At 38.1% G+C, this 26,076-nt stretch overlaps 1 protein-coding gene across 1 annotated transcript in view; it reads left to right on the top strand.

Annotated features, from left to right (window-relative positions):
- Window positions 1-26,076, top strand: part of LOC106087508 (uncharacterized) — a 126,877-nt gene that overhangs the window by 28,170 nt on the left and 72,631 nt on the right. Inside the window, exon 2 of the mRNA XM_013252565.2 lies at window positions 23,787-24,931. Coding sequence (XP_013108019.2) covers window positions 23,787-24,931 — 1,145 coding nt within the window. The remainder of the gene's footprint in view (window positions 1-23,786; window positions 24,932-26,076) is intronic.

Genomic DNA, 26,076 nt, shown 5'->3' with positions numbered 1-26,076 from the left:
ACTAGGGAAAGGGAAACAAAAGTACCCTTCCCCTAGGGAAAAAGTACAAAAGTACCCACCCTCTAGGGAATGGGTAATAAAAGTACACATACACTAGGGAAAGGGTAATAAAAGTATCCATCCCCTAAGGAAAGGGTAATAAAAGTACCCTTCCTCTAGAGAAAGGGTAATAAAAGTGCCCTTTTTTCGTTAGTAAATGGGTAGTAGAAGTACCTTTACCCCAGGAAAAGGATAATAAAAGTAGCCTTCACCTAGGCAAATAGTAATAAAAAAAGGAAAAGGGCAATTAAAGTACCCTTACCCTAGGGAAAGGGTAATAAAAGTACCCTTCTTCTAGGAAAAGGGTACTAAAAACACACTTCCTGCCGCGGAAGGGAATAAAAGTAATCTTTCTCAATCGAAAGGGTAATGCCCAAAAGTACATAAAAGCCAAATTTTTTACCCGATTTTGCCGAAATTTAGAACGGTGAGTTGTACTATGTACCCTTCTCCTAGGATGCCCAAACCGAATATGGTCCAAATCGGACTATATTTCGATATAGCTGCCATATAGACCGATCTGCCGAAATTTATTCTTAAGCCCATAATTGCCACATTTTTTACCCATTTTCGCAGAATTTTGGAATGGTGAGTTGTATTATGCCTACTGATATTCGGACCAAATATGCTCCCAATCGGACTATATTTCAATATAGCTGCCATATAGACCGATCTGCCGATTTTTAGTCTTAAGCCCATAATTGCCGCATTTTTTACCCATTTTCGCTGAATTTTGGAACGGTGAGTTGTACTAAGCCTACTGATGCCCGAACCGAATATGATCCAAATCGGACTATATTTCGATATAGCTGCCATATAGACCAATCTGGCAATTTTTATTCTTAAGCCCAAAATTGCCGCATTTGTTACTCGATTTCGCTGAATTTTGGTATGGTGAGTTGTACTATGCCTACTGAGGTCCGCAACGAATATGGTCCAAATCGGACTATATTTCGATATAGCTGCCATATAGACCGATTTGCCAATTTTTATTCTTAAGGCCATAATTGCCACATTTATTACCCGATTTCGCTGAAATTTTGAACGGTGAGTTTTACTAAGCCTAATGAGGTCCGCAACGAATATGGTTGAAATCGGACTATATTTCGATATAGCTACCATATAGACCGATCTGCCGATTTTTAGTCTTAAGCCCATAATTGCCGCATTTTTTACCCATTTTCGCTGAATTTTGGAATGGTGAGTTGTACTATGCCTACTGAGGTCCGCACCGAATATGGTCCAAATCGGACTATATTTTGATATAGCTGCTATATAGACCGATCTGCCGATTCCTGTCTTAAGCCCATAATTGCCGCATTTTTTACCCATTTTCGCTGAATTTTGGAATGGTAAGTTGTACTATGCCTACTGAGGTCCGCACCGAATATGGTCTAAATCGGACTATATTTCGATATAGCTGCCACATAGACCGATCTGATGATTTTCCGAGACCATTTTCAGTTGTTCACAGTGGTTTGTCAATATTTTCATGAAAAATTTGCACTTTCACAAGGCCAAAACTTTCTGAAGGAGCATTTCAATGCCTTTGCGATGTACTAAAGAGTTTTTAACTATTGTCTTGGCTACAATTTTTGTCTTAATATCGAATCGAAAATCTCAATGGTTTGGCTGTTATAGTCCAAAATATCCACAAAAAAAAAAAAAAATCTACTGAGATGGACCATTAAAGAGAAAACTCCTCAAAGAGGGGTATTGTCTTCACTACTAGGAAATATGGACAGATTTGCCCATTTACTCCTAACCGAATTGTATCAACAAAAAGTTTTTGTGCAAAAATATAAACAACTGCCCTTTTCCATGTCTATGCCATAGCCATAACTTGTCCCCCAATAACATAATAAAAGAATCCCCTTGCAAAAGTAGTTTCATTTATTGTCGCGCTTACATTGTACAAAGCAGTGCAGACAATTGGAACATCAGTGGCAAAAAGCATGAAAACCCCTTTTAAATGGAATGTTTTATGTGAATGAGAATCTACAATTGGGTTTGGATCATCATCAGCAATAGTAGTAGTAGCTACTATAGCAAAAAAACAAAAACAGAAAACTCCAGCATCAGCACTACTAGCAGCAGCAGCAATAATACTAATAATAGTAGTCGTGAAAATTGTTATTTAATGTAGCTGGGGATTTTTCATTTCTCTGGCCATGGCTACAATTGTTTGGCATTTCCCTCATTGCCTGTGTCATTGGGACTTTGCCGGCATTCACCCCCATCCTTGCTTGCCTTGGCCATCGTGCTTGCTTGCTCGCCTTGGCCGCTGGTGTAAACTTGAAAGATTTATTGTTTGGTTTCTTTTTTTTAAATGCCATTAATTTCAGTGCCTCCAGCTTCCCTCTTCCTCGTCTGGTTTATATTTGAATTGCTTGCAATGGGTTGGGATATGCTAAGCATTTGTGTGTGTAACAAACTTGCTCTTTCTCCATCGCTCTCTCTCTCTCTCTTCCGGTAAGAAGGCTGTTTGGTGACGTGTGGCGTATGGGTAATATTTATTATAATGCATTATTAATTTTATTACTCATACGCACAAGGGGACCTCCCAATTTTTTAATGGCATTTAGTGATTCTATCGTTAGTAATATTTACCGCAATTTTAAATGTGAGCTGCCTTCCTTTTATCTTTTTTTCCCTTTTGGCGATTATTTTGATATATATTTCAATGTTTGCTGCAGTATGGGGGGTTTTTTATGGGGTGTATTTGTTGAAACATTAAACATGAAGTTAGAAATAATAATGATTTTTTCACTTTCATGGACAATATTATCTTGTTTCCTTTGTGCAAAGGAGGGGCGAAATATACCGTAATTAGGGTGAACAAGATGTTTATCAATAAAAAAAAAATATGTTGTCACTCTATCTTATATAGGGTTGCCCAAAATGTAATTGCGGATTTTTTAAATGAAAGTAAATGCATTTTTAATAAAACTTATGTGGTGACACTTCAATTACCAAAGTATTTCTTAACATAGTTGGCATTGCCTGTTGCATAATTTACTTTAAACTCCAATACATGAAATTGCACTTTTTTTTTAAGTACGCTATGACTTTTACCTTTAATTGTTTTCTTTTTATTCTGTTCTGTTCATGTTAATTTTGTTATTTTCTTTTGCTTATTGTAACCAAGGAGGCCTTGATTTTTTGTCTTATATATGGGACATCACATTTGAAATTTTTTCAGTCATCTTTTAAACTTCGTAAAATAAACATTAAAATAGTTCCTTTTTATAAAAAATAATTGTGGTGCGTTCTATTTTTGAGGGTTTCTCTGCTAGCCGCCACACTTAGAATGAACTTTAATCAAATATACTTTTTTTTACACTTTTTTCTAAAGCAAGCTAAAAGTAACAGCTGATAACTGACAGAAGAAAGAATGCAATTACAGAGTCACAAGCTGTGAAAAAATTTGTCAACGCCGACTATATGAAAAATCCGCAATTACTTTTTGGGCAACCCAATATATAAAAATTAATTTGTGTTTGTTTGTAGGTTTCTTTGTTTGTTTGTGTGTTCCTTATAGACTCAGAAACGGCTGAACCGATTTTCTTGAAATTTTCACAGATGGTGCATAATGACACCGTGGTGAAAATAGGGAACTACATTTTTTGATATCTGAAGGCGGGGGGCGGACCCTCCCCCTTACCCTAATTTTCAGAAACACCAGATCTCGGAGATGGGTGGTGCGATTTAAGCACAATGTTGTGTGCTCTCACATAGTACCCTAAAAATAAAAATTTTGGTATCCAAATTTCGGATGGGGTACCTAGGGGGGCTGCCCCACCCTAAAACCTACAAAACATATATTTCGACCAATCACGACAATATGGGACTCAAATGAAAGGTATTGAGGATAAGAAAACGTATCTGATATCCAATTGTCGGACCAAGTGCTAGGGGGAGCACCCCAAGCCCCAAAACACCCCTAAATCGGACATATTTACCGACCATGGCAATATGGGACTCAAATGAAAGGTATTTGCGAGTAGAATACGAATCTGAAATCCAAATGTGGGGTCACGTTTCTGGGGGTCCACCCCTTCCTCAAAACATCCCCCAAACTGGACTTATTTACTGACCATGGGGATATGGGGCTTAAATAAAAGGTATTTGAATGTAGAATACGAATATGGGACCAAGTGTTTGGGGGGGCCGCTTCTCTTTCAATTTACGACCATAGCAATATGGGGCTCAAATTAAAGATCTTTGGGAGTAAAGCACGAATTTGATATCAATATTCGGGAAAGGTGTCTATGGGGCCACGCCGCCCCCACAATACCACCCAAATAGTAAGTATTTTCTGACTATTGCAATATGAGGCTCAAATAAGAGGGTTTTTAGAGTAGAACACGAATCCGATATATATTTTCAAGGCCAACTCACTGAGTGGCCGCTCATCCCCCAAAACACCCCCCAAGCCGGTCATGTTAGCCGACTATGGAAATATGGGGAGCAAATGAAAGGTATGTGGGAGTAGACCACGTATCTGATATCACGGGCGTCCCACCACCATAACAACCCCCAAATAGGACGTATTTGCTCACCAAGACAAATTGGGTCTTAAAGACAGTGGAACTAAATATTCAAAGTTTTTAGGGCCCATACCCCAAACCCGACATATTTGCTGACTTTTGCAATAAGGAGTTTTAATGAGATTAGAAAACGAATTTGATATGCAATTTTGAGGCCAATGGCAATATGGGGTTCAAATAAATGATATATAGATATATGAGAATAGAGCACGTTGCTGATATATTTTCCGGGCTTAGTGTTTGGGGGACCACCCCAATCCCGAAAACACCCCTAAGTCGGGCATATTTACCGACCATGTCAATGTGGAGCTTAAATGAAAGGAAATGGGGGGGTAGAGCAAGAAATGATACCCATTTTCGGGACCAATTTTCTGGGGGTCTACCCCTTTCCCAAAATACCCCACAAACAGCAATTTTTTACTGACCATCGCAATATGGGGCTCAAATAAAGGTATTTGGGAAAAGAATACGAATTTGATATCCAAATGTAGGACCAAGGGCACCACCCCTTTCCCAAAACATCGCCAAAGGGAAAAAATTTTTCGACCCTGCCAATATGTGGCTCAAATGAAAGGTATTTGAGATTAGAAAACGAATTTGATAACCTATTTTGGGGCCATGTGTTTGGGGGCAGCCTCATCCTGTAAACTCCTCTTAAGCCAATGGCAATATGGGGTTTAAATAAATGGTATTTGAGAGAAGAGGACGATGCTGATATTTTTCCAGGGCCAAGTATCTGGGGGACCACCTCTCCCCCGAAAACACCCCCAAATCAGACATCTTGAGAATATCGGACTGAAATGAAGTATTTTAAGAATGGAGTACACCTTACATCCAAACTTAAATTCGTAGACCAATAAAGATCATATGGGATTCAGATAAAGACACTTATATTGTTAAACTGTTGGTCAAGTTAGCATGGTATTTCACTAAAAGATCTTTAATTGTCGAAAATAAATATTCCAAGGAAACTTTTGTTCCATATAAAGTAAAAGAAGGCGCAGCGGAGCGGGCCCAGGTCAGCTAGTTTTAAATAAAAAAGACTATTTTGAGAAATAAAATGGGGTAATGATGATGTGTTCCATAGGTTTAAAAGGTTGTATTTATTTATGACGCTTATGAGAATTGGTATGTCAAACCTGCATCCACATGATCCACTCTCTAGTACCTCAGACCATCGAAGCGTGAGCAATTTCTACTTTTCCAGTGGCGGATTCATCCGCCACTGTGTTGCACCTGACTGATGATGATGATGACGAGAATATGCTTTCGCTGCATAATGCACAATACCATGGTCCGGGGTTAGGTTAGGTTGAAAAGAGGGTGCGGATATTAATCCGTCCCATGCCACCATGGACATACCACTAAGCCAGTAATCGGCTTGTTGTGCGTTATAAATACTAAAAGGTAACCTCGAAAATTGAGCCCACCATAGCGCAGAAGTTAGCATGTCCGCCTATGACGCTGAGTTCGAATCCTGGCGGGAACATTAGAACATTTTGCAGTGGTGGCTATCCCCTACTAATACTGGCGACATTTATGAGGCACTTTGCCATGTAAATACTTCACCCCAAAGAGGTGTCGCTCTGCGGCACACCGTTCGGACCCGGCTATACGAAGGAGGTCCCTTAGTATTGAGCTTAAAATTGAATTGGACAGCACTCATTGATATGTGAGAAGTTTGCCCCAGTTCCTCCATGGGCAAATTTCCATTTGCAACCTCGCAAATTAAAATTTAAGTCAGGAATTCCGCGCTGCTTAAAAAATCCCTAGTTGTTTTCCATACCACGCCCCTTAGTTTGTTTATGTCCACTTTTTTGTGTCTCCTCCCTAATGCCGGTGTCTGTTAGCCGCTAAAGCCGGGTGGGCAATGACATAGGAAATGCTCCAACGTCTCATCATCTTCTCCACATGCCCTACATTTGCTATGACTTGCTGCACCGATTTGGCATAAGTGAGCTCGTATTCCTATGTGGCCTTTTAGGATAGCGAAAGCTTTACTGACCTCCAGCTTGCTTCCTTTCAGAGTCTCGTCTTCTCACAATCCGGATTTCCCCATAGGATTTTCGTCGTCCTGCTGACTGTTTCGCCGTTCCACAGGTTTAGCCCATGCTCATAACTCGGACTGCATAGACCCGAAAGGCTTCGGGTTAGCCAAGTTTGTCTTCTATGACCTTCGGGTTAACCAAGTTTGTTGACGGCAGTCCTCTGGCCCTCACTGCAAAATCGTCTGCTTTTTCATTCCCCATTACTCCGCTAGGGCCCGGCAACCAAACGATGCGAAACGTGCCATTGATCTCTATTCCAGTTCAGACTTATAAGACTCGAAGTAAGGGTTTGGCAAAGGCAGTTCAAGAACCGGAATATGCCAATAATTCCTGCAACTCGTATGATTTTCACACCTGCATGATTTTTCCAACAGGATCTTACTAGAAGCTGATTCCTGGTCTGAAACCTGGTTTGGAGTACTGATGGTTCAGACAGGTTCTCTTCTACATTCACTGAAACACCTGCTCAATTTGCCGTGTTCTGCAAAGTTTTATCAACTTTTAGGTATACCATACAAAGACATGGCTTACACCATTTTTACATACTCCACCGTAGGATGGAGTTATACTCACTTCGACATACCGTTTGTAACACATCGAAATATTGTTCTATGACCTCAAAAAGGCCATGTCCGTCCGTCTTCCATCTGTACATCTGTCCATTCGCCCGTCTGTCCGTCTGTCGTGAGCCCACTATCTTCTGAAAGAATAAAGCTAAAGCTTTGCACAAATACATCCAATTAGTGTAGGTGGGTTAGGATTGTAAATGGTCCATAGTCCGATATCGGTCCATGATTTGCTACAGCTGCCATATAAACCGATCTTGTTTCTTGACTTCATGAGCCTCTAGACGGCGCAATTCTTATGCTTCTTGAACCTCTAGACGGTTCAATTCTTATCCGATTTGGCTGAAATGTAACATGAAGCGCTTCGTATTGACTTCCAACAGCTACGTTTGGTCTTAATCGATTTATAGCCTGATATAGCTCCCATATAAACCGATCTCCCGATTATACTTATTGAGCGTCTAGGGGGCTCAATTCTTATCGGATTTGGCTGAAACGACTTCTTCTATGACTTTCAACATACGTGCCAAATATTGTCTAAATCGATCCATAACCTGATATAGCTCCCACATAAACCGATCTCCCGACTTTACTTCTTGAGTCCAAATAGGGCGCAATTCTTATCTGATTTGATTGAAATTTTGCACAGTAACAGCTACTATGATCTCCAACATCCAAGCCAAGTATGATCCGAATGGGTTCATAATCTGATATAACTCCCTAATAGGCCGATTTCCCGATTTTACTTCTTGAGCCTCTAGAGGGCGTAAGTCGTATCCGACTTAGCTGAAATTTTGCACAGTAACTGTTTTTATGACCTCTAACATACATGCCAAATATAGTCTGAATCGGTCTATAACCTGACATAGCTCCCATATAAACCTTTCTCCCGACTTTACTTCTTGGGCCCCTATAAAGCGCAATTCTTATCCAATTTGGTTAAAATTTTGCACAATGGCTTCTACTATGGCCTTAAACCTCCAAGCCAAGTATGGCCCGAATCTGTTTATTTCCTTTATCTAAAGACTGATGCAAACGCTTTATCACTGTATAGTCTTCTAGTTAAAATAATTCAGCCTGTAAACCATTGGCACCTGCTGTTCTGTTGTTTCTCGGTCGGGTCACTGCTACTTGGACATCACATTTCGGTGATATTGAGATGCATCCTTTTTGAACTTTGTATTGTGTCGTAGATTAGTATCCGATCTTTCAGGTACTTCTTTATTATCCTCATCCAGTACCTAGGTGCATGGAAGGTTGTCTCTAGGGCTTGTATTACATCTGTTTACCTCAGGCAGTTTAAGGCATTGTTGATGTCTACGGTCGCTAATAATATGATCGGTCTTGTAAAATGTTTGGGGTCTTGTAACGCTTGCACTGTATCTACTACCCCTTATAGAGCTCTTAGTGTCGATTTTCCAAGTCGGAATCCTTACTGTCTTCTGGAAGAAGTCGAATAATCCAAGTGCAGATTTGCAAATAATGGTCCTTAATTCGTTTGCGTGGTGGTCAACATTAGAGGAGTTTGTTGTTCTATCCTTTCGTTTTTTATTCGATATTCCACAAAGGTGAGACACTGGTCAAGCGCTTGAACCATGCGTGTCGCTTGAGGGCCAAAAAGTTACATAAACCGATTCTTTAAACTATTAATAATGCCGAAGATGCTATGCCTAGATTAACAGAAGTCTTAAATCTAGTAATTACTAAATTGACCAAAATGTTAAAAGTTTAAATCCCTTTAAAGGTTAGCTAATAAAATAAATTCTCAAAGCTTCTATTTTTAAATCGTCCTTTTACAAACCGGATTTCCAGTTTTTATTAGACAAGATAAAATTATAAATCTCAATATTTTTCTTGAAATCTCTCTTATCTTATCTCTTATCCTCATTATTCCAAGGCAAATCGAAATCAATTTCCCTCCAAACCTCATTTGACCCATTATAGGTATTTTCTCTATAGATTTCTATTCAAAGAAGCAATTGTTGTTGGGCAAATTTAACTTTATTTTATGCGTTATAAAGAAGAATTGCTTAAATACCCTAAACATAAAAAAATCTCCTTACTCGGCTGGTTGTTCTTTCTATTTATCCCCATGACCTTTAAAATCCCCTTTTTATTGGCAAATCTATATCCAAATGGATTTATTGAGTTTGTAACCCCTTTAACGAAACAAAACAAAAAGGCCCATTTGATTATGTGGGGTATCTAAAAATCATTTTGGTTGATGCCTTTTAGCTTCAGTTTATTATTTACCGATTACCAATATCCGTCCATTATGTGAATTTAGTGACTGTGTGAGCCCATGAGACCCTCTCTTTTCCCCCCAACTCAAGTCTATTAAACTGTCAGAATACTGACAGTCACAATTACAATTTGCGGACTGCTTAGAGTTTATCATTCGTTATGTTGGTAAGCTCTCATTCACTGACTGTCTCTCTCTCTCTCACTCTCTCCTTCACTCTCTGTATGCCAGTATGTGTCTATCAGTCTCTGTTGGTATTCTCTACTCTCTTTAACGCTTTCCTGTTTCAATAGCATTGTGTGTGAGTGCGTGTGTGTATTTATTCTGCCTTTTGAAATAAATGTTGCTTTCACTTTTGTTTTTGAGTTTGTGGTGATAAAAATAAAACTGCGTCAGTTCTATATTTGTACAAATACGCTCATTTCAACATTCGGCTGTAGCCAAACACGAAAATAATGTCGTTTATTATTTGATGCCAGCATGGGTGGTGGAAGAGAGGACATTCAAATGAAGGGGTTTTGGGTGTTGCGATGTTTGTCAACGAAGCTGATGGTTTGTTATAGTTGTTGTTTTTGTTATCATTCCTGTTTGCTTTGTTTGTGGGGGGTATAACTCTCAACCATTATTTCACTCTCACACTCCATATAATGTTAGACCACTCTCGGTGATAAACCATGCTACTACAACAACGGTAGATAATATTTTTTATATGTTTACAAGTGTGTGTTTGTAACCCTCTTTAACCTATGATTGTGATGTAGCAGCACCATGTGGTTTCCCTGTAGTTGTTGTTGTCGCTAAAACTCAGTGTTGCCGGTTGGTTTGTTAAGTAAAATCAAATAAAATAAAATAAATTAAAATATAGTAAAACAAACTAAAATAAAAAAAATAAAATAAAAATAAGATAAAATTAAATTAAATTAAATTAAATAAAACAAAATAAAATAAAATATATAACAAATTTAAATAAAATTAAATAATATAATACAAAATAAAATAAAATAAAATAAAATAAAATAAAATAAAAAATAAATAAAATAAAGTACAATAAAATAAAAAATATAAGAAATTTAAATAAAATAAAATAAAATAAAATAAAATAAAATAAAAAAAAATAAAAAAAAAAATAAAACAAACAAAACAAAATGAAATAAAATAAAACAAAATAAAATAAAATAAAAATAAAGTAAAATAAAATAAAATAAAAAAATATAATAAAATAAAATTAAATAAAATTAAATAATATAAAATAAAACAAAATAAAATAAAATAAAATAAAATAAAATAAAAATAAAAAAATTAAGTTAAATAATATAATATAAAAAAATAAAATAAAATAAAATAAAATAAAATAAAATAAAATAAAATAAAATAAAATAAAATAAAATAAAATAAAATAAAATAAAATAAAATAAAATAAAATAAAATAAAATAATATAATATAAAATAAAATAAAATAAAATAAAATAAAAAAAAAAATAAGTTAAATAATATAATATAAAAAAAAATAAAATAAAATAAAATAAAATAAAATTAAATAAAATAAAATAAAATTGAAAAAATAAAATAAAATAAAATAAAATAAAATAATATAATATAAAATAAAATAAAATAAAATAAAATAAAATAAAATAAAATAAAATAAATATAAAGTAAAATAAAATAAAAAAAAAATAAACAAAATGAAATGAAATACAATAAAATAAAATAAAATAAAATAAAATAAAATAAATATTAAGTAAAATAAAATAAAAAAAAATAAAAAAAATAAAATTAAATAAAATTGAATAATATAAAATAAAATAAAACAAAATAAACTAAAATAAAAAAAATAAAATAAAATAAAAAAAATAATATTAAATTAAATTAAATTAAATTAAAGAAAATAAAATAAAAAACAATTAAATAAAATAAAAAAATAAAATAAAATAAAATGAGATAAAATAAAATAAAATGAGATAAAATAAAAAAAAATAAAATAAAATACAATGTAATAAAATAACAAAAACAATATTTAAAAAAAATTAATAAAATAAAATAAAAGAAAATAAAAAAATATAAAATAAAATAAAATAAAGCAAAACAAAATAAAATAAAAAAAATAAAATAAAATAAATTTAAAAAAAATAAAATAAAATAATATAAAATAAAATAAAAAAAAAATTAATTAAAAAAAAATAAAATAATATAAAATAAAATAAAATAAAATAAAGTAAAATAAAATTAAATTAAATAAAATAAAATATTAAAATAATATAAAATAAAATAATATAAAATAAAATAAAGGACTCCAGAAATAAAATCGGAAGATCGGTTTTTGTGGGAGCTTTATCAGGTTATAGACCGATTCGGACCGTACTTGGCACAGTTGTTGGAACGTTGTTGTCATAACGGAACATTACGTGCAAAATTTCAGCAGAATCGTACAAAAGTTGCGGCTTCCAGGCGCTCAAGAAATCAAATCAGGAGATCGGCTTATATGGCAGTTATACCTAAATCTGAACCGATATGGCCCATTTACAATCCCTAACGGCCTACAACAATACAAAGTAACTGTGCAAAATTTCAAGCGGGTACTTTTACGCGTTCGACCACAAACGTAATGACTATATTAGTATAACCCCATCCTATGGTGTTGGGTAAAAAAAAAGTAAAATAAAATAAATTTTTATACCCACCACCCAAGGATGGGGGTATTTTCATTTTGTCATTCCGTTTGCAACACATCGATATATCCATTTCCGACCCTATAAAGTACATATTCTGGATCGTCGTAAAAATCTAAGACGAACAAGTCATGTCCGTCCGTCTGTCTCTTTGTCGGTTGAAATCAGGCTACAATCTTTACAAATACAAATATTGAGATGAAACTTTGGACAAATTCTTTTTTTTGTCCATAGGCAGGTTAATTTTGAAGATGGGCTATATCTTGATATAGCCCCCATATAGACCGATCTGCCGATTTAAGGTCTTAGGTCCTTAGAAGCCACATTTATTATTCGATTTTGCTGAAATTTGAGACAGTGCATACAGGGTACCTCATTTTGTGATATCTGCGAGGGGGCGGACCCTCCCACAAACAATAATTTTCAAAAACGCTAGATTTCAGAGATGGGTGTAACGATTTACGCGAAATTTTGTATGCCCCTTATGGTTACCCAAAAACACAAAATGGCTCAAAAACTTCAGAGTCAAATAAGAATAGGGGGAGGAGACGCCCTACCACAAAACCCACACAAACGGATATGTTTACCGATTTGGACAATGTGGGTATCAAATGAAAAGTATCTAAAATAAAAAGAGAGTACGGAATTGATATAACAATTTGATTTTAAGAGTCAAGGGGTCCGCCCACCACCAAAAATTACACGTTTAACGATTGGGGCAATATGAATATCAAATGAAAGTTAACTGAAAGTAGTATCCGAAACTTATACAAACATTTGGAACGATCGGGAACAGCAAAACGGTCGGCAGAACGACGAAAATCCTAGGGATGGATCTCCGGATTGTGAGAAGTCGAGGCTATTACTGAAAGGAAGCAAACAGGAGGTCAGTAAAGCTTTCGGTATCAGAACAGGACACATAGGACTACGAGCTGACTTATGCAAAATCGGTGCGGCAAGTGATAGCATGTGAGGAAGATGATGAGACGTTGGAGCATTTCCTATGTCATTGCCCGGCTTTCGTGGCTAACAGACACCGGCACTTAAGTGGGAACACAATGCCAGATATAAACCAGCTCAGGGGCGTGGTATGGAAAAAAATTAGGAATTTTGTAAATAAGCAGCCACCGTAGCGCAGAGGTTAGCATTTCCGCCTATGACGCTGAACGCCTGGGTTCGAATCCAGGCCGGAACATAAGAAAAATTGTCAGCGTTGGTTATCCCCTTCCAATCCAGTCGACATTTGTGAGGCAATTTGTCATGTAAAAACTTCACCACAAAGAGGTGTTGCTCTGCGGCGCAATAAAAAGGAGGTCCCTTACTATAGAGCTTAAAATTGAATCAGACAGGACTCATTTATTTGTGAGAAGTTTTCCCCAGTTCCTTAATGGAATGTTCATGGGCAAATTTGCAATTTTCAATTTTTTGTAAGCAGGACGGAATTCCTGACCCAAATTTTTATTTGCGAGGTTACTTTTTAGTATTTAGAGCGCACAACAAGCTGTTGACTGGCTTAGGTGTATCTCCATGGTGCAAATTAATATCGACACCCTTTTTTCAACCTAACCTAACTTATGTGCAAATTTGGGGTCAAGTCCAAGGAGACCGACCCACGCCAAAAACCACCTCCAAACGGATATGTATGCCGATCGGGACAATATGGGATTCAAACGAAAGGTATTTGAGGGTAAAATATGAAACTTTTATAAAAAAAAAACTGGGGTCTATTCCCAGAAGGGCCGCCCTTTCTCCCAAATAAAAATTATTTTAAACTTTTTTGGACCATGTCAAAAGGGAGCCACAAACAAGGGTATAGCGAAACACATCGTTCCAGCTTGTAAATAATTAACCAGGCAAAAATAAAACCTTCTAGAGCCGTAAAACTTTAATCGGGATGTCGGCTAATATGGTCTTAGACCAATATGGACAATGCTTGCCATGCATGATGGAAATTAAAATTTTGCAGGCAGTGTGCAAAATTTCAGCCAAATCGGATAACACTTGCAGCTTCTAGGGATTCAAGAAATCCAATCGGGTGATCGGTTTATTTGGGAGTTATGTCAGATTATTCATCGACTAGGACCATACTTGGCACTAATGTTGGAAGCCGCAACAGAAAACTTCATGCTAAATGGCTCCTTCATGGCTCAAAAACAAATCGGATGAATGGTTTACATGGGAGCTATATCCAAATCTGAACCGATATGGTCTATTGGCAATACCCAACAACCTACATCAATAAGAAGTATCTGTGCAAAATTTCAAGCGGTTAGCTTTACGCGTTTAAGCGCTATCGTGATCTCTACAGATTGACGAACGGACAGACGGATGGACGCATATACTTTATGGGGTCACAGATCAATATTTCGTGGTGTTCCCATCGGAATGACTAAATTAGTAAAACCCCTATTCTGTGGTGGTGGATAAAATAAAATATCAAGAGAAATTAAATGTAGCATTAAATTTGATGCATCAGATGGACTCGTTCTCAATGCGGCTGTGAAGCACAAAGTCATCTTTCAGATGTAGATTTTAAGCGTCATCCACCCGACCATAAGACCATATAGAATTACACGTCTGACAACTTCAGTATACAATCTGTAGACGACACGCAGTTTAAGCCCCCAACAATTGCCAATGGCTATCTTGCAGGCGTAGGAGGAAAGAGTTGCCTTTCATGCCTTTTTAAAAATGTTTAATTTGTCCAGCAGATATTTTGGGTTTTCAGTAAACGGAATATTCTCTTCCACCAAGGAGACAGATGCCACGGTCGGTACCTGGTTTCTTTTGCTGAAAAGAGCAACTTTCGTCTTAGGCGGATTGGCGCTAAAACCATATTCGGCCACCCACTTCGACATCGTAAGTAGAGCTTCCGGGGAAAGGTCTCCAAAAGAGAGAGAGGAAACTTTCCCCTACCCTAACATCATCATTCGCCAAAAGATGATTGCTTATCACTTTTTATGCAATAGCATAGGATTTTGCCCAATTTTCAACTTGATTTTATGGCAACACTGCTGCCATTGCTACTGTTTATGTTGTGTTCAAGTATGGCTCTGCGTGTGTGTGTGTGTGTACTCATATTTGTGCTTGACTTAAGGCATGTGTTTGCTGCTATTTCGGAATTTTTTGATTTTTTAACGATTCCTTTTTTTTCCTGGCGCTTCATGAATATATAGAACAAACAAAACAAACTTGAAAAGCGAAAGCAAAAACAAGACTTCTCCACTACTCGCACACACACACACACACTCAAATTTTATTTTTAGGCGCCGTACAACAACATTTTGTTACCATTTGATTTTTGGTGGTTCTTTGTTCGTCCCTATGTATTGGGGCTGGCCATATGTGTTGGCTGGGTATGTGAGCGAGTTTTCTTTCACTTTCTGACATGTGACTTTTTGTTGTTGCTACAATTAGCGCGCCAGTGCTCACCGTCATGTAGCGGTGGCATGTAGAGCAGATTGCCAGGACAAAGTAGCTGAAATGAGGTTCCTTCCATCATTATCATCATCATCATCATGGCATGACGATGATGCCCTTCCTTTGTATACCCTTGTAGGGTTGACACATTTAGCTTTGATGCCAAACACTCGAAAAAAATAGAACTCTCACTGTCAATGATTTTGTGTAACATGAAAAAGAGAATGTGATGGAGACTGTAAGAGAGAAGGAGCAAGAGAGAGAATATCTAATTCTTTGTTTTTTTTTAGTCACTCATAGAAAACAATTAGGGATGAAGATTTTGCCCGAACAGCATGAAAGATAGACAAGTATGAATGAATGAACTCTGCTAAGAGACACAACGACCTATCCATATATGAATGCCATTCAAAAAAAGCGCTGCACTAGTATTTGTTTGTCGATAGCTAGTTTTTTTGTCTATGTATGACTAAGTCTCAGTGAGTGAGAGTTTAAACAGTTAGATTTATTGATGACTTCCATGTGCTTAAGTATTGGTGTTTTTATTCCTTTTCATTCTGTTTTTTTTTTTTTCAATTTCCAATACTCCATGTAATCAGCGAGATGAATGGATTTTTCATTTGGGCCAAGACAATAAAATGGAAAGGGAATATTTCATTATTTTACTACATGGAATTCCTTGACGTGATTTCTCATCAATTGAACTTTTTGCCTGGGGCAGCGAGAGAAATGCCACAATTGAAATAACAAATTGATAAATTCAGAGATATTCATTCACGTAGAACTTTGCATCAATACAATAAAAGGGTTGAGGTAAAGTTAGATTCTTAGCCTTTTTAAAGAATCTTTCAGAAGAGTTATATGAGTATAGATAGATTTCGTACATGGAAAGTCTAAATTGATGGCTAAATATGACAATTCAGGCTAAATATTCATTTCTTTTATACCCACCACCATAGGATGGAGGCATACTAATCTAGTCATTCCGTTTGTAACACATAGAAATATTGATCTAGGACCCCATAAAATATGTCTTTTTGATCGTCTCGAAATTCTGTTTCTGTAGCCATGTCCGTCCGTCTGTCTGTCGAAAGCACCATAGCGGTCGACTGAGAATGCCAAGCCGCTTAAATTTTTGCACAGATACTTTATATTGATGTAGTTCATTGGGGATTGCAAATGGTTCATATCGGTTCAGATTTGGATGTAGCTCCCATATAAACCGATCTCCCGATTTGATTTCTTGAGCCCCTGGAAGCCACAATTTTTGCCTGATTTGACTCAAACTTATCTTATCACGCTTTTACCTGTTTTTGGTTCATTAGGGGATGGAATAATCAATAACGATTTGGTACTAAAACCAATAACTATCTGCTGCTAAAACCAATAACAGATTGGCATTAAACCAATGTCAGTTCGGTAATAAGACTGATACCGAACGGTACTAATCACTTTATGTTTCATCCATACCATCCGGTATTGTTTTTGTACCATACGGCATTGATTTACTATTAATACCGCATGGTACTGAAATGAGCACGTTCGGTATCAACTATTCTCTGGGTGCACCACCTCGGATATATATATAAACCGATGAAAAATGCATATTTACGCACTCAGAGTAGCTCTATCGAAATATGGTCCAATTTGGACCAAATTCGGTATGGATATTGAGTGGTCTAATAAATACAAGTCACTGTTCAATTTTGTAGAACAAAATATTGGTCTTTTTGGCAGTCAGGTGGCACTGACTCCAGTTTAAATATTGAGTGCCAATGGTACTCGAGATGACAAGGCAAGTTATTGGTGACTTAAAATAACCAATGGCCAACATCAGCGCCTGTTCCCAGGTAAGGGACGGCTGGAAGAGGGAATCGGATGTTGGGGCAAGCGGTTCGACACAACGAGGGAAACATGTGCGATACCAAAAAACCCATGCTGTTGGGGCGATGGGCCAGTAGCCCGCCCCCGGAAAACTATGAGAATCACTATGAGAAACAAAGCAAAAAACGGACCCTCCTAAAGATGACGATCCGCGCAAACGAAAAAGCACCATGATTTGCGAATCTGCACCAGGAATCTCCGCACTCTCTATAGAGAAGGTACAGTATACGCGCTGGCGATGTATCAGAGAAGTACAAGGCTGATATTACCGCCTTACAGGGAGTGTGATGGACCGGGTATGGCGTCACAACAACACCAAACCAAACTAAATATATTAGGTTGCCCAAAAAGTAATTGCGGATTTTTCATATAGTCGGCGTTTACAAATTTTTTCACAGCTTGTGACTCTGTAATTGCTTATTTTCTTCTGTCAGTTATCAGTTGCTACTTTTAGCTTGCTTTAGAAAAAAAGTGTAAAAAAAGTATATTTGATTAAAGTTCATTCTAAGTTTTATTAAAAATGCATTTACTTTCTTTTAAAAAATCCGCAATTACTTTTTAAGCAACCCAATACTATAGCTGCCATAATAGGAGGCATGAATTTGGATATAAGGATAATATGGATATCAAATGAAAGGTATTGAAGAGTAGAATACGAATATGATATTGAAATTGGGCCCATGTACCCAGGAAGTCGCCCTTACACCAAAACTTCTAAGAGCAGCAGACAAATTGAAAGTCCATATCAATATGGGGCTTAACTGAAAGGTATTCGGGAGTAGATTACGAATCTGGCATCCAAAATCAGATCGAAGTGTAGGTGGATGATAGGCTAGCCACAATCCGCATAAAAGCCAAATTCTTCAACATCAGCCATATTTGTGCCCATGCCCCGACGGAAGGCAAGGACGAGCAGACCAAGCATATTTCTACGAGCGCCTAGAGAGAGAATATGACCGCTGCCCCGCCCATGGTATTAAAATCGTTCTGGGAGATTTTAATGCGAAAATAGGGAAGGAAGACAGCTTTGGTCCAATAGTTGGAAAGTTTTGCCTTCACGAGATAACGTCCAGTAATGGATTGAGGCTGATAGATTTCGCCGCAGCAAAAACCATAGTAGTCACAAAGTCACATGGCTATCAACCGATCAAAACACGAGGAATCAAATCGATCACGTTGTGATAGATGGAAGGCATTCATTCAGCGTGTTAGACGAACGATCGATCCGTGGAGCGAATATAGATTCGGATCATTACCTTGTGGCAGCAAAGGTTCGCATTCGTTTGAACATGGCACGGAAAGTACGATCTGACACTGCATGGAAGCTGGACATTGAAAAGCTGCAAACACAACAAATGGCAGCGGCATACTCCACTCGCCTGACCCAACTGCTTGGTGAAAGCACTCCTTGTTCCGATGTTATAATGGTGCAGTGGCAAACCATTGCCCTCTGCATGGAAAATGCCGCAAAATCCGTATTTGGGTACCGGAAGCCTCCACCAAGAAACCCATGGTACGACAGAGAGTGTCGAGACGCTACTGAAGCCAAAAATGCGGCTTGCAAAGCAACCCTGTAATTGGAAGCAACGCCAGATGAAGGAGAAATGAAAAGAGAAGAAACGCCTATTCCGCAGAAAGAAAAATAATGTGGAATGACGTGAGTATGAGCGAATTGAGATGTACAGTTGTCAAAATGAAGGCTTTGGTGCTGGCACATCCTCCTTCAGAGACAAAAAAGGAAATCTGGTAAATGACACATATAGCATTTTGAGGTTAGAAAGAACATTTTACACAACTGCTAGTGTCTGACGTAGGCGGCGAAGAGGATACCGCAGAACCAATCCCTGATGATGGTATAGAATAATTACCTCCTGTTCAGAATGGGGTCCAAGTAGCAGTGACCCGAATAAAGAACAACAAGGCAGCAGGATCCGATGGGTTACCCACTGAACTATTTAAGACCGGAGGTGACACGCTGATAAGGCGTAAGCATCAGCCTATCTGCCCAATCTGTAATCTCAGCATATTATGTCCCGTACACAAGAAAGAAGACAAGACGGAATGCACCAACTATAAATAAGTTTCCTCCCCATCTCAAACAAGATACTCTCGAGCTTACTGTGTGAAAGAAAAAACCTTAAAATGAAAACCGCATTAAGTTCGGAACTTTGGATGCCTACTACGATGGATATATTGATCATTCTATTCTATTTTAACTCTACTATAACCATTTTGGGTCTATCTGGACATATTTGGTATATATAGAATCAAATTTCTGATAAAACGTTTAATAAATGAGGCTTTTTTGAACGTAAGACCCCAATCGGTTCAGATATCGGTTCTCAAAGCGCTGTTAGAAATTTCATCCAAATCGGGTACAAAATGCATTTTTATGTGCCTTAATGCATAACCTGTTCGGTCTATGTGGCAGCTATATCTAAATAAGTTCTGCTGTTGACTATACTCGGTTCGAATATAGGGCGGCCTAATTCAACTTACTGTTCGAAATTTCAGCGAAATCGGATAATAAATGCGCCATCTGCTGACACCCGAAGTCAGCAGATGGGTTTATTTGACAGCTGTATCCAAGTGTGGTCTGACTATATTCGATTTAGAAATCGGGTGGACCAATCCAACTCACTGTTTCAAATTTCAGCCAAATCGGTTAATAAATGCGGTTTTTATTGGCTTTAGACCCTGAATCCGCACATTGGTCTATATGGCAGTTATATCCAAATAGGGTCCGATCTGAACCATGCTCCGTTCGGATATCGGGTCTCCTACCTCAACTCACTGTTGCGAATTTCATCCCTTATTTTCAAGATTTTTTAATATTTTAAGAGGGAGCGGACCCTCCCCCTTTCCCTAGTTTTCCGAAACGCCAGATCTCGGAGATGGGTGGTGCGATTTAAGCGAAATTTTGTGTGTGTTATTTTATAGTAACCTACAAACAAAAATTTTGTATCCAAATTTCGGATGGGGTACCTAGGGGGGCCGCCCCCACCCCAAAACCTACCAAATGTATATATACACCAATCACGACAATATGGGACTCAAATGAAAGGTATTTAAGATTAGAAAACGTATCTGATATCCAATTGTTGGACCAAGCGTTTGGGGGACCACCCCAACCCCCAAAATACCCCTAAATCAGACAAATTTACCGACCATGGCAGTATGGGACTCAAATGAAAGCTATTTGGGAGTAAAATACGAATCTGATATCCAAATTTGGAACAAAGTTTTTGGGGGTCCACCCCTTCCCCATAACACCACCCAAACAAGACTTATTTACTGACAATGACAATATGGGGCTTATATAAGAGGTATTTGAGTGTAGAATACGAATCTGATATTCAAATGTGGGCCATCTATCCCCGAGAACATTCCCCAAAGAGGAAAAGTTTACGACCATAGCAATATGGGGCTCAAATAAAAGGTCTTCGAAGTGAAGCCCAAATCTGATATCAATGTTCGGGAAACGTGTCCATGGGGCCACCTCACCCCCATCACACCCAAATAGGAAGTATTGGGTTGCCCAAAAAGTAATTGCGGATTTTTTAAAAGAAAGTAAATGCATTTTTAATAAAACTTAGAATGAACTTTAATCAAATATACTTTTATACCCTTCACCATAAGATGGGGGGTATACTAATTTCGTCATTCTGATTGTAACTACTCGAAATATTCGTCTGAGACCCCATAAAGTATATATATTCTTGATCGTCGTGAAATTTTATGTCGATCTGGCCATGTCCGTCCGTCTGTCTGTCGAAAGCACGCTAACTTCCGAAGGAGTAAAGCTTGCCGCTTGAAATTTTGCACAAATACTTCTAGGTCGGTTGGTATTGTAAATGGGCCATATCGGTCCATGTTTTGATATAGCTGCCATATAAACCGATCTTGGGTCTTGACTTCTTGAGCCTCTAGAGTGCGCAATTCTTATCCGATTGGGATGAAATTTTGCACGACGTGTTTTCCTATGATATCCAACAACTGTGCCAAGTATGGTTGAAATCGCCTTATAACCTGATATAGCTGCCATATAAACCGATCTTGGGTCTTGACTTCTTGAGCGTCTAGAGTGCGCAATTCTTATCCGATTGGAATGAAATTTTGCACGACGTGTTTCGTTATTATATCCAACAACTGTGCCAAGTATAGTTCAAATCGGTTCATAACCTGATATAGCTGCCATATAAACCGATCTGAGGTCTTGACTTCTTGAGCCTCTAGAATGCGCAATTCTTATCTGATTTGACTGAATTTTGGCACGGCGTGTTTTGTTACGATATCCAACAACTGTGCCAAGTATGGTTCAAATCGGTCCATAACCTCATATAGCTGTCATATAAACCGATCTTGGGTCTTGACTTCTCGAGCCTCTAGAGGGCGCAATTCTTATCCAATTTGGCTGAAATTTCGCAAGGTGTTTTTTATTGTTTCTTTCAACAACTATGTCAAATAAAGTACAAGTCGGTTCATAACCTGATATAGCTGCCATATAAACCGATCTGGGATCTTGACTTCTTGAGTCTCTAGAGGTCGCGATTATTATCCGAGTTGCCTGAAATTTTGTACGACGGATTCTTTCATGACCATCAACATACGTGTTTATTATGGTCTGAATCGGTCCATAGCCCGTTACAGCTCCCATATAAATCGATCTCTCTATTTTACTTTTTGAGCTCACAAAGAGCGCAATTCTTATTCGAATTGGCTGACATTTTACACAGGTCTCCAACATATAATTTAATTGTGGTCCAAACCGGACCATATCTTGATATCGCTCTAATAGCAGAGCAAATCTTTTCTTATATCTTTTTTTTTTTTTGCCTAAGAAGAGATGACGGGAAAAGAACTCGACAAATGCGATCCATGGTGGAGGGTATATAAGATTCGGCCCGGCCGAACTTAGCACGCTTTTACCTGTTTACACTTTTTTTCTAAAGCAAGCTGAAAGAAACAGCTGATAACTGACAGAAGAAAGAAAGCAATTACAGAGTCACAAGCTGTGAAAAAATTTGTAAACGCCGACTATATGAAAAATCCGCAATTACTTTTTGGGCAACCCAATATTTGCTGACCATTGCAATATGAGACTCAAATAAGAGATTTTTTAGAATAGAACACTAATCTGATATATATTTTCAAAGCCAAGTCACTGAGTGGCCACCCCATCCCCCAAAACACCCCCCAAACCGGCCTTGTTTGTCGACTATGGAAAAATCGAGCTCAAATGAAGGGTATTTGGGAGTAGACCACGAATCTGACATTCGGGACCAACTGTCTAGGGAACGTTCTACCATCATAACAACCCCCAAATAGGACGTATTTGCTCATCAAGACAATTTGGGTCTTCAAGACAGTGGAGCTCGATATTCATGGTTTTTAGGGCCCATACCACAAACCGGACATATTTGCTGGCTTTTTCAATAAGGGGTGGCATTTGAGATTATAAATCGAATTTGATATCCAATTTTGAGGCAAATGGCAATATGGGGTTCAAATATATGAGAATAGAGCACGTTGCTGATATATTTTCAAGGCTTAGTGATTGGGGGATCACCCCAATCCCCAATACACCCCTAAATCGAGCATATTTACCGACCATGTCAATGTGGGTCTTAAATGAAAGGAATTGGGGGGTAGACCAAGAATTCATACCCACTTTCGGGACCAATTTTCTGAGTGTCTATCCCTTTCCCAAAATACCCCACAAACAGCAATTTTTTACTGACCATCGCAATATGGGGCTCATATAAAGGTATTTGGGAGTAGAATACGAATGTTATATCCAAATGTAGGACCATGTATTTAGGGCATCACCCCTTCCCCAAAACACCCCCCAAAGGTTAAAAATGTTTCGACCATGCCAATATGTGGCTCAAATGAAAGGTATTTGAGATAAGAAAACGAATTTGATAACCAATTTTGGGACCATGTGTTTGGGGGACGCCTCATCCTGTAAACTCCCTCTCAAAACCAGCGCAGCGGAGCGGGCCCGCTCCAGCTAGATTGAAATAATTTTAAACCCTTTGGACCATGGCTCTAAAATTGTTCCACAGCAATATGAACGATAAAATCTTAAAAAACAATCAATTTTCAACTGAGGAAAAAAAAAACGCAATTTGAGGTAAAGATATGCTTAAGACTTTTCTTTTGTCAAATAATAACTAAACAATGATAAATCTTTAAAAAAAAATCTGCATGATTTATTTGTTAAGCATTGACGATAAGTCAATTTTGTCAACCCTTTGCTTCTTTGTTACTACGTTCCAAAACACTTTCACACTAACACTTCTTTGCTTTTTTCATCCCCACACTTGATTCTTCAGGTTTTAATCGATTCTGTTCACCTTCTCTTTCAGATGAACATTTTCTACTCAGCTCAGAGCCTAAAACACAATTTAACTCTACACAAAACTTTCATCATCTATCGTCTGTGGCTGCAACTGTTGTTGTTGCAAGCGGCACCAACTCTATCTATAGCTCAGCTAAGCCCACAACAACACCAACAACCACAACGCGAATTACAAAAACCACTAGACCAACAACAGTATCACATTTCAATCGCTATCCAATGACTAAACAATTGTCAACCGCCACAGCGCCACCACCACCACCGCCCTCAAATCACAATGGAGTGAATGTTGTAAACGGTGGGGGTGGTGGTGTAGCCTTCAGCAGTAGTGGCTCATCTAATGCAACCGCTGCTGCTGTTCCAGCAGGAGGAGGGGGAGGAGGAGGAGGAGTAGTAGCATCAACTATGATAAATGGCAACTCTTTTGCGGCAACTTTTTTGCACAACAACAATTTGACACCCACAATAATATCGCCCACTGCCTCACTGTCACCCACAGCAACGGTGCCGCCAAATTTGTCATCCACTGCAACAAAATCGCCAACAACAAATGCGCCATCAAAAACAACAGGCACCATACCCAAGAAATGTCTAACGCGTCAAACTTCAGCGACATCTGCAACAATGATGGCCTCGATGCCAAATGTTGTGGCAGCAACAGCGACAGCACCATCACCATCAACTCTGCCACCTCCAAACAGCACTTTAACATCAGCTACAACAACAACAACAACGCCAACAGTTAGTTTGACAAACCATTCAACATCGCTGGCAAGTCAAACATCAACTTCAACGCCATCTGTGGCCAACATCAAATCCTGTGAGAGCAGTTCCAAGTTGGCTGCCGCGGAGGCAGCCAAGAAGGCCTCAGCCGCTTCCTCCTCATCATCCTCGTCCAATGATGCCAATGGTCGTTCGGCGGCATTAGAACGCGCCTATGTCCATGATGTCTATGAGCATTGTGAAGAGCCCACGGGTTCACTGCGTCCCCGAGTGGCTCAATTCCTTAGTAATCTTGAGGCTGGCTCTGTGGTGTGCGATGTTGGTTGTGGCAGTGGCCGTTACCTGACCCAATGCAATCCCTCAATATGCACTGTGGGTGTAGATCGCTGCTATCGTCTGAGTCGTGTGGCCAAAGAAAAGGGAGGAGAGGTAAGTGAGCTCATGTAACAAAACATTTAATGTATTGGGTTGCCCAAAAAGTAATTGCGGATTTTTTAAAAGAAAGTAAATGCATTTTTAAAAAAACTTAGAATGAACTTTAATCAAATATACTTTTTTTTACATTTTTTTCTAAAGCAAGCTAAAAGTAACAGCTGATAACTGACAGAAGAAAGAATGCAATTACAGAGTCACAAGCTGTGAAAAAATTACTTTTTGGGCAACCCAATATGTTTGGGGTTTAATGGTAGAGCAATGACATACGAAATGGGTCTTAGAACTCTTATCTTAGAACAAAATCGAGTTCCATTGTTTGTATTTGGGGTGGATCATAATCCTGTGGTGTATGCCCGGTGACATTTCTACAGAGCCCGCTCCACTGCGCCTTCATTCACTCTCTTATTTTATCTGAGCCCTATACTGGCATGGTAAGGAAAAAAGTCCTGTTTGGGGGTGCTGTTATGGCCTTTTAGAAATTTCGCCCCAATGTGGATATTATATTGGTGCTCTATTCCCAAATGCATCCCATTTGAGCCTCATATTGCTCTAATCGGTAATGGGGGTTTTTTTGGGCGTGAGATTCGTGCTCTGGTCTCAAATACCTCTCTCTCGAGTCCCATATTGTCATTATTAGTTATTAGAGGATAGCATGCTATTGGATATGCTATCGTCGTCATACTGCTCATACAGCTTGTGGTTCATACGTCGCCTATATTCTCCATTAACGCCAACTGGTCCATATATTTTACGAAGTATCTTTCTTTCTCTCAAACACTCCAAACACTCCAAGCACTGCCTCATCTGCTTTCACAAGTACCCATGCCTAAGAACCGTATAACAGCAAGGGTAGTATCAGGTAGTCTTGTATAGTGTAATCTTCGTCTGTCAAGAGGTGGCCTTGTTTCTAAGCTGCTTACCTAGTCCAAAGTAGCATCTGTTAGCCAGTATTATTCTTCGTTTAATCTCAAAACTGGTGTCATTCGTTTCGGTTACGACGGTGCCGAGGTAGATAAAAATACTGCCTGTCTCAAAGTTGTGGTTCCCAACTTTCTCCATTTTCTTTATCTGCTCGGTTGTGCAAGGCCTTTTGAAAGTAGAAACCATCCATTTGGTCTTATCTTCATTTACTGCCACAC

The sequence above is a fragment of the Stomoxys calcitrans genome, chromosome 2 (assembly GCF_963082655.1).
Source record: "Stomoxys calcitrans chromosome 2, idStoCalc2.1, whole genome shotgun sequence".
Classification (NCBI taxonomy): Eukaryota; Metazoa; Arthropoda; class Insecta; order Diptera; family Muscidae; genus Stomoxys; species Stomoxys calcitrans.
The sequence above is the reverse complement of the archived record's forward strand: the minus strand, read 5'-3'. Positions and strand labels throughout refer to the sequence as shown.